Raw genomic sequence first — 13,690 nt, forward strand, 5'->3', positions numbered from 1 at the left:
AAGAAGAAGAAGAAGAAGAAGAAGAAGAAGAAGAAGAAGAAGAAGAAGAAGAAGAAGAAGAATATAAAGAAGAGGAGGATGAGGAGGAGATAAATATTGCAAATAAAGTATTTAGAAGAAACAAGTCATAAATGGCCACTTTAAATGGTACGATGTTGTTGTTGATGTTGATGATATGATGATGATGATGACGATGATGATGATGATGATGATGATGATGATGATGATGATGATGATGATGATGACGATGATGATGATGATGATGATGATCATTGTGATGATGATGATGATGATGATGATCATTGTGATGATGAAGATGATGGTGATGATGACGAAGATTGAATTAGACAATAAATTAAGAAAGCCAATTCATAACGATATCATTACCCTAAATAATTATAACACAGCATTTAACCTAGAAGCGTTATCGGCGACCCATGCATCAAAAGATCGAAGTCCCTCGTTCAGCTCCTTGGTCGTCGCCAAGTTGTACTTTTGGTCGACTCTTTGTTGGAACTGGAACATGTTGGCCCAATCAGAGCAGCCTTTCAAGTCTCCGTGAGTGTGGACCCATTCATGGGCAGTGATCTGGGAGAGTATATATATAGATAGTTCGAAGATGACGTCACTCAGGACTTTGTTATTGTTTTTTGCCATCCGTGTTTATGAGTAATGCTCACTGACTGTATTAACCCGACTATAAACGTTCATTGATACACACATTTTTGTGTGTTGGTTCGTTATACTTCCGGATGGCAATGTTATGAGCTTCTAAGCCAAGCACATACTATCTATACAAGATTACAAAAACCACCTGGTACAAGAGGCACCTCAAGCTTCTATAAAACTGACCAAATCTAACTGCGAGAGTGGAAAGACAAGGTCATAATTTAAAAGATAAAAACTTTTTAAAAAGTGAGCTTTTATATAGGGCAATATCCACTAAACGTGCTCAAAGCGCTTTATACGGGGTCCCTGATCAACAGCAACACGTAACATGTAGAACGAGACATGACGCCTGTTAGGCGATATTACAATTATTTTTTTTCCGACAAAGACAACGCTGTTAGCGGTCAAGCACTCATTTTACACTTGAGTACGGTGAGAGAATGTGAGTGAAGAGCCTTTTCCAAGGACTCAACTATGCGGCGAGAGAGGCTCGAACCCAGGACCTTCCTATCCGAAAGTGAGTGTCATACCACAAGACCACATAGCCGCACTAAGATCAGGATACAATCGACTGAAACACCCATATCACACATGTCATTCATATGACAAGACCTACGCCATGAGACAGTGTGGCTCAGTGGTACGGTCTTTGTTTCATACCCAAAAGGTACTGAGTTCGACAACCCGCCTCGTTGTGTGGCCTTGAGCAAGTCACCTCGCCTTAGCTCACTTTGTGATGCTGTACTGCGGCTGACGCCTGGGTTATTCCAGTCTTCCCTTGGAATAGACCCTAATGACAAATTTGCCCCTTTGGGATGAATAAAGGGAATTTATTTTTTAGCATTTATTTTATTTACATTTATAACAAAAGTTAACGAAAAATGTTGAGACTTCGAGAATCCCCCCAAAAAAGTTACCTGTTTGTCTTTGAAGACTTTTGGACGGAGATATCTGGTAAAGACCTGAGCTATTTCCCTGGTGGTCAGTTTGTCTCCACAGACGGTGATAGTTTTGTTCAGGAAACGATCTCTCTGCTGCACGGCCCGTAACACGGCTGTACCTACGTCATCCACACTCATGGTGTCCAGGGGGGTCGTCCCCATGGGAAGCTCTGAAAGAAACATCAATAGGGTTCAACAGTCGTGACGTCATTTCCTTCATAATGACGCATAGTAACTTAGTTACTGGTTCTAAACTATCGGAACAATGGCGCACGCCCTTATGAAATATTTATCCGACGAGCATAAAAGTGTATCCAGAAGAGAAAAACATTCTTAATCTGATCATGTTTTGACTTTTATACATTCTGATCACATGACGTGTGAAAAAGTTATTGCCAGCATAACGAATAAAAAGTAGCGATTTTCTTTGTTTAGAACCAAGCTGCTGGTTGCTGAGCGGACGTGACATCAGACTATTTAATCCATAAATTATAGATAGTTCGAAATCAATGATAGAATGCGCTTGGCCAAGGAGTTCACAACATTGCCATCCGGAAGTATAACGGACCAAAACACAAACTCTGTGTAACCATGAACTTTTATAGTCTGGTTAATACAGTTTAGTGAGAACAACTCACAAAAGCGGATGGCAAAAACAATAACAAAGGCCTGAGTGACGTCATCTGCATACTATCTATATCTGGGGTGAGTAATATTTATATAAAACTAAACCTTGCTTTTTTTTTTTTTAAAAAAAAGGTCCAAGTGTGAATCGATGCTATCTGTTAGCATAAAATATTCACCACAACCGCCAGCCGGATATACGAGCATACCAACACACAAAACTATATGTAACAGTGAACGTTTCGAGTCTGTTTGAATTAAGTGAGAACTACTCATAGCAATGGCTCAACAATCAATCAGACTACAGATAGTATGCAGATGACGTCACTCGGGTCTTTGTTATTGTTTTTTGCCATCCGCGTTTATGAGTAATGCTCACTGAACTGAATTGACCCGACTATAAACGTTCATGGATACACACAGTTTTGTGTGTTGGTCCGTTATACTTCCGGATGGCAATGTTATGAGCTTCTTAGCCAAGCGCATACTTATAGATAGTATGCAGATGACGTCACTCAGGCCTTTGTTATTGTTTTTGCCATCCGCGTTTGTGAGTTGTTCTCACTAAACCGCATTAACCAAACTATAAAAGTTCATGGTTACACAGAGTTTGTGTGTTGGTCCGTTATACTTCCGGATGGCAATGTTGTGAACTCCTTGGCCAAGCGCATTCTATCTATAAACGTTTAAAGTAACACATAGTTTTATTGTGTCAGTACGACTGATGAGGCGGATAGAACTGGTGAGTATAATAGTCCAAGGCATACCATTGACAGTAATACTTGTGTTGCTCGCTCCGTTTGGCAATCATTTCCATTATTTCCCGACTGTTCAGATTGTTGGATCGTTGTCATAAAGGGAGTTAAAGACCCAGGGGCGTGGCTATGTCCAGGGGCGTGGCTATGTCCAATTCCATTACCATTTCATAGTGGTTCCACTCCGGGGCATTTGTTTGTTTTTGTTTTTAAGGGTTTTACGGCGCTTGCAACACATTTAGGTTATATAAGCGCCAATAAAAAGGACGAAAATAGGATAGTAAAAAGTTCTAGAATTATAATTAAAGCACTAAAGAAAAAGTAAGACAAAGGGGAACTGGGAACAAATAGGGATCAGATGTAGATTCCAAGAGCATACCACCAATGTACTTAGTTTGAGACCACCTATAAGTCTCATCCAGACACAAGCAAAAAATCCAACAAAGAGGAATACACTCAAATGCTTACATTATACCTTAAAAATAACAAATATGATAATACATAACAGAGAGATGATTTACAAGGAAAAAAAATATCATCTCCCAAAACAATAACTATGCATTGGACTGTTTCAGTCAGGACTCCAACCAGGGCCAGGACAAAACCAAGTCATCTCATTCCAAGACAAAGACAGAAAGCATGTTGGAAAACAGATATAAGGGAATAGAAGACACAGTGTGTACCCCCCTGCCCGCTATGGAAGGTCAGGGACCCCAACTCCGGGGCATTCTTGCGTAGACTGACTGAGCACTTAGAGCGTATAGTAAATGGCGACAAACTTCAGTTCTTATAAGGATTAACTAAAATTCAAGTCTAAGCCATACTTTGACCTCTGACCTAATACCTTTGCTAGAAACGTTAGCAACCATCCAGTCAGATGCTCGTTTCTCCAAAATATTCCCATCGTCAAAAATAGGGAATGAGATTAGCGGAAGAGTAGTGTCCCTTGATTGGACGTCACCCATAGTCTGTGACGTCACCGGCGGAAAAGTTATGAGAGACAGAACGTCATGTTGGTTGTGCGCATGCGTCTATCGTCCCGAGGCGTTCTGTCTCTAATAACTTTTCCGCCGGTGACGTCACAGCCTATGGGTGACGTCCACTCGAGGGACGCTATTCTTCCGCTAATCTCATTCCCTATGCTCTCTCTCTCTCTCTCTCTCTCTCTCTCTCTCTCTCTCTCTCTCTCTCTCTCTCTCTCTCTCTCCCCCATCCCTGATTCGTCTTTAGTGTTCGATTCATCTTGTTTTGTTGATAAAGGGAGAAACCCCAAACATCCACATCATCTGTCTTCGTATACAAATTAAAGTTTCCATTTTTTTAAATTGAGCTTTTATATAGCGCAATATCCACTAAACGTGCTCAAAGCGCTTTACAAGGGGTCCCTGGCCAACAGCAACACTTAACACGTAAGACAAGACACGACGCATGTCAGGCGATATTGCAAAATTTTCGGACAAAGACAACGCTGTTAACGGCCACGTACTACTCATTTTACATCAGAGTACGGTGAGAGAATGTGAGTAAAGAGCCTTTTCCACGGACTCAACTACTTACCAACTTCGTACGTTCTCCCGTCCCTGGTGGTTGGTTTGAAAATGTTGAGGAAATCCTCGAAGTAGATGGGCATGATGAGGGCCGTGAGGGGAAGGCCGATGCTTCTCATGTAGTTTTCAATCTCTGCCTTGGCCACCAGATGCCTGGCCATCACACCGCAGATTTTGTAGCAGTTGAGCTGGGAACTGAACACAACATGGCCGACCCCCTCCTGGAAGGTTGATGATAAAATTGGAATCTAAAGACATTTTTTAATTTACACCAATTTCTTCTATCAAAATGTATAAAAGCATATATAATATATATATGTAAATTGTCACTCACATTATATGGCCAAGACGTTCGTTTCTGTGGTTTTCGTCCACGTCTTCAGTCGGCATAATCTTATGCCATCTTATGTCATTATGCCGACTGAAGACGTGGACGAAAGCCACAGAAACGAACGTCTTGGCCATATAATGTGAGTGACAATTTATATTCTATATTAGCTCTAACCATCATTATCGAGCACTTTCGTACCTACGAGTACCCACCAACACTCATATATATATATATATATATATATATATATATATATATATATATATATATTATATATATATATATTTGGTGTATTTATTCGTTGGATATTGTTGACTTTCGATTGCTTTCGGAATCATGGATTATTGATAACATACAAGAAAAATTAAAGGGATAGACAACGTCTAGTTATGAAAAGTTGAGCCTTGAAACATTAGGAGTTGTAGATGTCTTGAAGTTGTGTCAGACTGCACTGTGATTGAATGGTTGTCATAGTGGACTTGACAAGATGAGTAGGAGTATGAGTCTAGGACTATAGATGTCACTAGTATGAGTTCATCGTAGAGGGCCGGTGGTCCGTTGACGATCTTTGGATCGGTCTCCGCCTACTAACTTGTGGAGGTCGAAAGGCTGGTGGCTTCAATGGGAAATCGGTGCTGTATTTTAGATCCTGCAGGAAACTGTCAATTTGGTAAGATGGTTTTTGAATTCCCTCATAGAATAAAACTGTTATTTTGTCTTATCAATTCAATTATCAAAGTGTTGAAGGCTTGATGTGCTTTTGTGACCGGAAATTTAATTTATCTTGTGTGTGTGTGTGTGTGGGGGGGGGGGGGAACGAAAGATTCGACGTCAGATGCAGTGGCGAATCGGGATGACTGGACTTCGTTGGTCTGTCGATGTCGACTTTCTTGAATCTGTTATAAAACACTTTCATCTTTCCTGCAATCATCTATCAATCACATGTTTTACAGTAATCTACTTTCAAACACTCACATGTTTACAGTAATCTGCTATTAAACAGCCCTGTGCAATTTCAGTCTCTAGACAGTTGGGATCATCAAAGTCTGTAGCTGTGTTGACGAAGCACACGTCAGCACCATTCATGACCAGGCTGAGCCCGGATCTGGAAAGGAGAACATGGGTTGGCGTACGTGGGGAAGATTTTCATCGTCGTTGTCCTCATTATTGGAAATATAATCACTACAAACACCATTGCTACGACTACGAAAATCAAGACCGCCACTAGTACTATCATCACTAACTACCACCACTACAACTATCATCATCATCATCATCATCATCATCATCATCATCATTATCATGATCATATCATCATCATCATCATCATCATCATCATATCATCATCATCATCATCATCATCATCATCATCATCATCATCATCATATCATATCATCATCATCATCATCATCATCTATCATCATCATCATCATCATCATCATCATCATCATCATCATCATCATCATCATCATCATCATCTCATCATCATCATCATCATCATCATCATCATCATCATCAATCATATCATATCATCATAAATCATCATCATCATCATCATCATCATCATCATCATCATCAACGAATTCAACACCAACTTGTTGTAACTCATGGTGTAACCGTAGTCTAAATAACATATATATATATATATAACAGCGCCTCACAATGAACTTGTACTGTATGAATGAAAACTAAATCAACTACAATTCATCTACCTGTTATTTAAATCCAAGTCCATCAAATCGACTCCATCTCGGATCAACTCTTTGGCCCTCTGACTGTCAAGATCTCTGGATACGCCTCGTACACGGAACTGCCCCGACCAGGCAAGCGCTCTGGCTACTGAACCGCCTTGATTCCCCGTGGCCCCGAATACAACGGCAACTCGTTTGCCGCTGGACATGGTGGTTGGTTTTTGGTCCGGCTGCTGTTGATGTAGATGTTGCTTGTTGTTTTGGAACTTGTCTCTGAATTAAATGGAAAAAGATCATTTTTAAATATTTGAGATTTTAAGGGGCGGTTCGGGTCTAATTATTAGGAAAATCCTTCAAAAACTTCATTTTGAGATTTTGGTGGAAAATGATATTTTATTATCTTAGAAATAATTTAATTGAAGTCCAAATTCTTAAAGTAGACTATAAAGGCACGAAAAACACAGTCGAAAATGGTACAGGTAGTAAGAAATGTGTGACAAACGGGAAGCCATTTTGCTATTTTCCCAATATGTCATTTTTCTAAGGGTATGGGAAACTGTGTCAAACGTTTCTCAGAATCTATTCAATGAAATTGTCTGAAAATTTCCACAGTTATCACAGAGATAATGTATTATGCCACCATAGAGAGATTTTATTGATGAGATTTGTGAATTTTAAATTATAATCCTAAATCTGAATTTTTTACATCAATTTTGTTATAACATTTTGATTCTCAACTTTGTAATGATCTAATAAAGATTCCATAAGCTAAAGCCGTAAAATCACTCTATGGTGACACACTATGGTACAATGTTGACAAGAGGGAAGAATATGGAGGTCATTCCTTCATTAGTTTTTGTGGAACGTTTGCCACGAGATTGTTATATTTTTTGATGTCAGACCCCCAAATTAGATCGCAAAATGGGTATCAACACAGATAATTAAATTTTTCACCATAAATGTTGTTTTTTAACCTATATTGATGATACAGAATGATTAAAACCGCCCAATATAGGTAATTAATTTTTTTTTAGAAAAGACCCAAACCGCCCCTTAAGCTTTTATAAAGCGCAATATCCACTAAACGTGCTCAAAACGCTTTACAAGGGGTCCCTGGCCAATAGCAACGCTTAACAGTTGGACGGGACATGACGCCTGTTAAGCGATATAAGAGTATTTTTTTTTCTGACAGAGACATCTCATTTTACACCTGAGTACGGTGAGAGAATGTGAGTAAAGAGTCCTTTTCCGAGGACTCAATTATGCGACGAGCTAGGCTCGAACCCAGGACCTTCCGATCCGAAAGCGAGTGTCATACCACAAAACCTATATTATAATCTATAGAATCTTGTATAATCGAATAATCTCAACCAGTAGCTGGTCTCATGACGTAGTCCCCCACTCGACTCAGGTGTAAAAAAGAATCCGATCTGCATAAGTTAAAGTTGATCCACACAATTTTATATAATATTTATTTGATTCCATTTCTTGATGAAATTGTATTTTCACCTTGACCTATAGTACTTTTTAACGTTTAGTATTGATGCTATGGGGTTAGGTAAAATACGACATTCGCCAGCGGATATGACCGTAGCCATCGTTATGTTATAGATAGAATGCGGTTGGTCAAGGAGTTCACAACATTGCCATCCGGAAGTATAACGGACCAACACACAAACACTGTGTAACCATGAACTTTTATAGTCTGGTTAATACAGTTTAGTGAGAACAACTCACAAACGCGGATGGCAAAAACAATAACAAAGGCCTGAGTGACGTCATCTGCATACTATCTATAGCCTGATAATGAAATCCAAAAGGACTGGCAGTTTGACGTCATTATTTGGTTTTTGCACCGCCTAGTGAGTTGTCGTTAGTAGTGCTCATGGAATCAAGTTATTTCATTGGTTGAACTATTGAATACAACTCACGATTTGTTTTCTTTTGTGGCAAAAGACTGGCATTTTGACGTCATTTTTTGGTCAGTATCAGGCTATAACATAACGATGGCTACGATCTAACCCACTAACATACAAAATTGCGTGTCACGTTTATAGTCTGATTTATATAATTTGGTGAGAAGTAATCACCAAAATTGCTGTCTAAAAACAATAACAAAGGCCTGAGTGACGTCATCTGCATACTATCTATAGCCTGATACTGAAGTAATCACCAAAATTGCTGTCTAAAAACAATAACAAAGGCCTGAGTGACGTCATCTGCATACTATCTATAGCCTGATACTGAAGTAATCACCAAAATTGCTGTCTAAAAACAATAACAAAGGCCTGAGTGACGTCATCTGCATACTATCTATAGCCTGATACTGAAGTAATCACCAAAATTGCTGTCTAAAAACAATAACAAAGGCCTGAGTGACGTCATCTGCATACTATCTATAGCCTGATACTGAAGTAATCACCAAAATTGCTGTCTAAAAACAATAACAAAGGCCTGAGTGACGTCATCTGCATACTATCTATAGCCTGATACTGAAGTAATCACCAAAATTGCTGTCTAAAAACAATAACAAAGGCCTGAGTGACGTCATCTGCATACTATCTATAGCCTGATACTGAAGTAATCACCAAAATTGCTGTCTAAAAACAATAACAAAGTGTCAAGTGGCGTCAGTTTCCTTCGAGTTTAAATAAAAGACTCACAACACCCGCCAGTCGGATATAAAATACCCACACACAAAACTATGTGTAATCTTACCCATTTATAGTCTGGTTGATTTGTTTAGTGAGAACTACTCACTAAAATGGCTCTCTAAAAAACAATAACAAAGAGTTGAATGACGTCAATGTTGTTCCTTCTTTTCGTATTATTGTGCGGCTATGTGGTCTTGTAGTATGACTCTCGCTTTCGGGTCGGGAGGTCCTGGGTTCGAGCCTCGCTCGGCGCATAGTTGAATCCTTGGAAAAGGCTCTTTACTCACTTTACAATCTCAACGTACTCAGGTGTAAAATGAGTACATGGTCGTTAACAGCGTTGTCTCTGTCGGAAAAATAATTATAATAATATCGCCTAATAGGCGTCATGTCACGTCCTACATGTTACGCGCTGCTGTTGGATTGGGACCCTTTGTAAAGCCCATTGAGCACGTTTAGTGAATACTGTTCTATATAGATAGTATACGCTTGGCGGAGAAGCTCACAACATTGCCACCCGGAAGTATAACGGACCAACACACAAAACTGTGTATCCATGAACGTCTATAGTCAGGTTAATACAGTTCAGTGAGCATTACTCATCAACGCGGACGGCAAAAAACAATAACAAAGACCTGAGTGACGTCATCTTCGAACTATCTATAAAAGCTTTTTATTTTGTTATTGTAACAAGCGCCAAGAGCTGCCACTGAGCGGGAATGGGCACAAAAGAAATTCCCATATCAAGTGTAGATCTTTGAGAAAACGTTATTTGAAAACACTAGACCAGGCCTATATTAGCGTCACCCTCATACACAACAATATTTGGCAACGGTTATATCATGTATTGATTGTATTGACTCCACCAGGCCCATATATTACATTGGCGATATAAATCAAATATACCCAGGGCCTTTATCGATCTATTGATCCGTGTCAAAATATTGATTTTGGCGATTAGGATAACACGGTGATCAAATAATATAACGTGAATATTTTGTCTGCACACATTGTGTGTTGTCTGCTGGAGTCACCGACAATTTGACACGCTCGACGCTTCAACAAGTTTTTAAAATAATAACTGAGTTTTTTTAAAAATTGAACTTTTACAGAGTGCAAAATCCAATAAACGTGCTCAAAGCGCTTTACAAAATGTCCCTGGCTAACAGCAAAACTTAACAGTAGGACAGGACATGATGCCTAACTGTTAGACGATATTACCATTTTTTTTTTCGGGCAGAGTCAACACTGTTAACGGCCAGGTACTCATTTTAAACCTGAGTGCGGTGAAAGAATGTGAATAAAGTGCCTTTTTCAAGGACTCAACTCAACAGTGCGCCGAGCGAGGCTCGAACCCAGGACTTTCCGATCCGAAAGCGAGTGTCATACCACAAGACCACATAGCCGCAATTGATTAATACAGGAGCAGGCACTGGTGTGAGATGCCGATCTGACAAATTCAGCCCTCCTACTTGAAAATAAACAATAAAAAATCGTAATTTTGGGGGAATACAAATTTTAATCGATATAATTAACTTTTGAAAATCAAAATTTTCCCCCCATAATGATTAAATAACAGTTCAAAATCCTTGTGCGGTTATGTGGTCTAGTGGTATGACACTCGCATTCGGATCGGAAGGTCCTGGGTTCGAGCCTCGCGCTAGGCGCATAGTTGAGTCCTTGGAAAAGGCTCTTTACTCATATTCTCTCACCGTACTCAGGTATAAATCGAATACCTGGTCGTTAACAGCGTTGTCTTTGTCCGAAAAAGTGTAATATCGCCTTACAGGCGTCATGTCCCGTCCTACATATTAAATGTTGCTGTTGACCAGGGACCCCTTGTAAAGCGCTTTGAGCACAGTTAGCGGATATTGCGCTATATAAAGCTTAATTTATTTTTTTAATGATGTAGTCTGGCAGCAACTTTCATTTTCAATAAGTTTTAATGCCTTAGAGATGAAGTTCTAAAATTGGAGCCAAAATTCGTAATTTTACGAATGTTTCGTTCTAGTCGGCAGGTTTGTAAATGTATGTGAATCAGCGCCAGACAAAATGGAGGGAGACCTACCGACGTTTTAGGCTGGTTTCTTGTTTCTTGTATTTTTCTCTCTACTGTTTCCCGACATTATTTTATTGTCAATTATTCATTATTCTTGATCTTCCACACCCAGTCTGGGTGCTAGGGGTGCGGCTATGTGGTCTAGTGGTATGACACTCGCTTTCGGATCAGAAGGCCCTGAGTTCTAGCCTCTCGCTAGGCGCATAGTTGAGTCCTTGGAGAAGGCTCTTTACTCACCGTAATCAGGTGTAAAACGAGGACTTGACCGTTAACAACGTTGTCTTTGTCCGAAAAAATGTAATATCGCTGAACAGGCGTCATGTCCCGTCCTACATATTAAATGTTGCTGTTAGCCCTTGTAAAGCGCTTTGAGCACGTTTAGTGGATATTGCGCTATATAAAAGCTCAATTTTTTTATATTAAAAATTTTTTTTAGGGGGAAAAGTAGCTGGCAGAATTGACACGAGGCAAACCAAGGAAGTCCTGGATAGGAACTGTGGAGGCAACAACAACTGGCAAAAAGATAATGGACTGCTCGGAAATGGCCCTTGAGCGTGAGGAATGAATGGCGTTCCATGACATTCAACCACTGTAGGGAGACGGAACGCCTGAAGGCAAGGAAATGGCCCCTGTGAGCGTGAAGAATGGCATTCCATGACATTCAACCTCTGTAGGGAGACGGAACTCCAGTAAGGTAGGGCATCTTACACCAACGCCTGTTCTCTAACTTGTCACTGCGATGATAGACCTACTCTTTGAAAATGGGATAACATATTTTTGTTCTTAAGACAGACCTACATACTAATGCCAAAAAGTCGTAGCATTACGAAATGTGTTGGTTCCAATTTCACAAAACATATGTACGGCTATCTAGTGGTATGACATTCGCTTTCGGATCGGAAGGTCCTGGGTTCGAGCCTCGCGCTCGGCGCAAAGTTGAGTCCTTGGAAAAGGCTCTTTACTCACTTTCTCTCACCGTACTCGGGTATAAAATGAGTACCTGGCCGTTAACAACGTTGTCTTTGTCCGAAAAATTGGAATATCGCCTAAAAGGCGGCATGTCCCGTCCTACATGTTAAATGTTGCTGTTGACCAGGGACCCCTTGTAAAGCGCTTTGAGCACGATTAGTGGATATTGCGCTATATATGGCTCAATTTTATTTATTTTTTATTAAGAAGGAAAGTTGATGCTGGACTACATGATTTTAAGGGTTTTGAAGTGTCAGTTATTTATTCCTTGTGAAAGGAAATTGTTGATCTATAAAGGTAACTATAGCGACCACAATTTTTATATCCTAAAAGCTACGAATTTTTACGTTTTTATGTAGGCAGGTCTGGCCAAGGTGATCCATGCCCAAGACCTAAATCCAGGATAATAGCTAATTGTAAAGCGCCTTGAGCACGTTTAGTGGATATTGCGCGACATAAAAACTCAACCTGTAATTAAGCAACAGACATCGAAAGGCAGTTTGGTGTCTCGTTTTGTAATAAAGCGGAGCGATTTTGGCATTGCATCCCTGGGTAAGATCTTCACACATATTTACTTCAATTGACTCAGACGTGAATGAGTAACTGGGGACTGTAAGAGTGCTAGTACAAAAAACAAAAGATAAACAAGCACAACATCAAAGGAATATATCACCCCTTACGATCAGAGACAATTTTATTGTTACCGGCCAGGTACTTATTTTACAGCTGAGTGCGGTGAGAGAATGCGAGCAAAAAGCCATTTCGAGGGCTTAACTTTGCGCCGCGACATGATGCGTATTTTCTATACCTTTATCTAGCGTATTTCTAATTCTATACTTCTATAACATTATATAACATTGGACAATATGATAACGTACCTTCTTCAAACAGAGTTATTGAACCTACCGTCTTTTATTCCACTAATAGAAAAGAGAATGTTGACCTTTTGATGAAAATCCCACAAGTTAATGAAGTACCAGCCGGTTTACAACCAACAGTCGCCTTTGTCAAATTATAAAAAGGATTTTCTCGTTCCTTCCACTCAACCCATTAATCCTAGGACGACACGGGGGGAAACAATAACACAACTTATATATCGACTTCAATTCAACTAAAGGGGCATTCACATCGTGCGTTAACACACGACGGTTCCAGTTCGTTTACGTAGAGTTGTGTAAAGGCTATGTGGTTTTTGTGGTGTGACACTCGCTTTCTGATCGGAAGGTCTTGGGTTCCAGCCACGCTCGGCGCATAGTTGAGTCCTTGGAAAAGGCCCTTTACTCACATTCTCTCACCGTACTCAGGTGTAAAGTGATTACCTGGCCGTTAACAGCGTTGTCTCTCTCGAAAAAAATTTGTAATATCGCCTAACAGCTGTCATGTCTCGTTCCACATGTTGCGTGTTGCTGTTTGTCACCGACCCCTTGTAAAGCGCTTTGAGCGCGTTTAG

At 40.0% G+C, this 13,690-nt stretch overlaps 1 protein-coding gene across 2 annotated transcripts; it reads right to left on the minus strand.

Moving 5' to 3' along the window:
- Positions 1-202: 202 nt before the first annotated feature.
- On the minus strand, positions 203-13,306 carry LOC144979487 (nmrA-like family domain-containing protein 1). Of its 2 annotated transcripts, none has more exons than XM_078926165.1 (6): positions 13,147-13,306; positions 6,580-6,831; positions 5,843-5,972; positions 4,547-4,757; positions 1,587-1,780; positions 203-588 (listed from the first exon to the last, which is right to left on the minus strand). In XM_078926165.1, exons 2-6 carry the CDS (start codon positions 6,765-6,767, stop codon positions 397-399), a joined length of 915 nt encoding a protein of 304 aa, XP_078782291.1. In that variant the 5' UTR covers positions 6,768-6,831; positions 13,147-13,306; the 3' UTR covers positions 203-396. The 2 variants fall into 2 exon arrangements, with proteins under 2 accessions (XP_078782291.1, XP_078782292.1); XM_078926166.1 differs by having other exon boundaries at positions 13,119-13,253.
- Between the last annotated feature and the right edge of the window lie 384 nt (positions 13,307-13,690).

This window comes from Berghia stephanieae, chromosome 9 (genome assembly GCF_034508935.2).
Source record: "Berghia stephanieae isolate SIO BIC M18660-M18661 chromosome 9, UCSD_Bste_1.3, whole genome shotgun sequence".
NCBI lineage: Eukaryota > Metazoa > Mollusca > Gastropoda > Nudibranchia > Aeolidiidae > Berghia > Berghia stephanieae.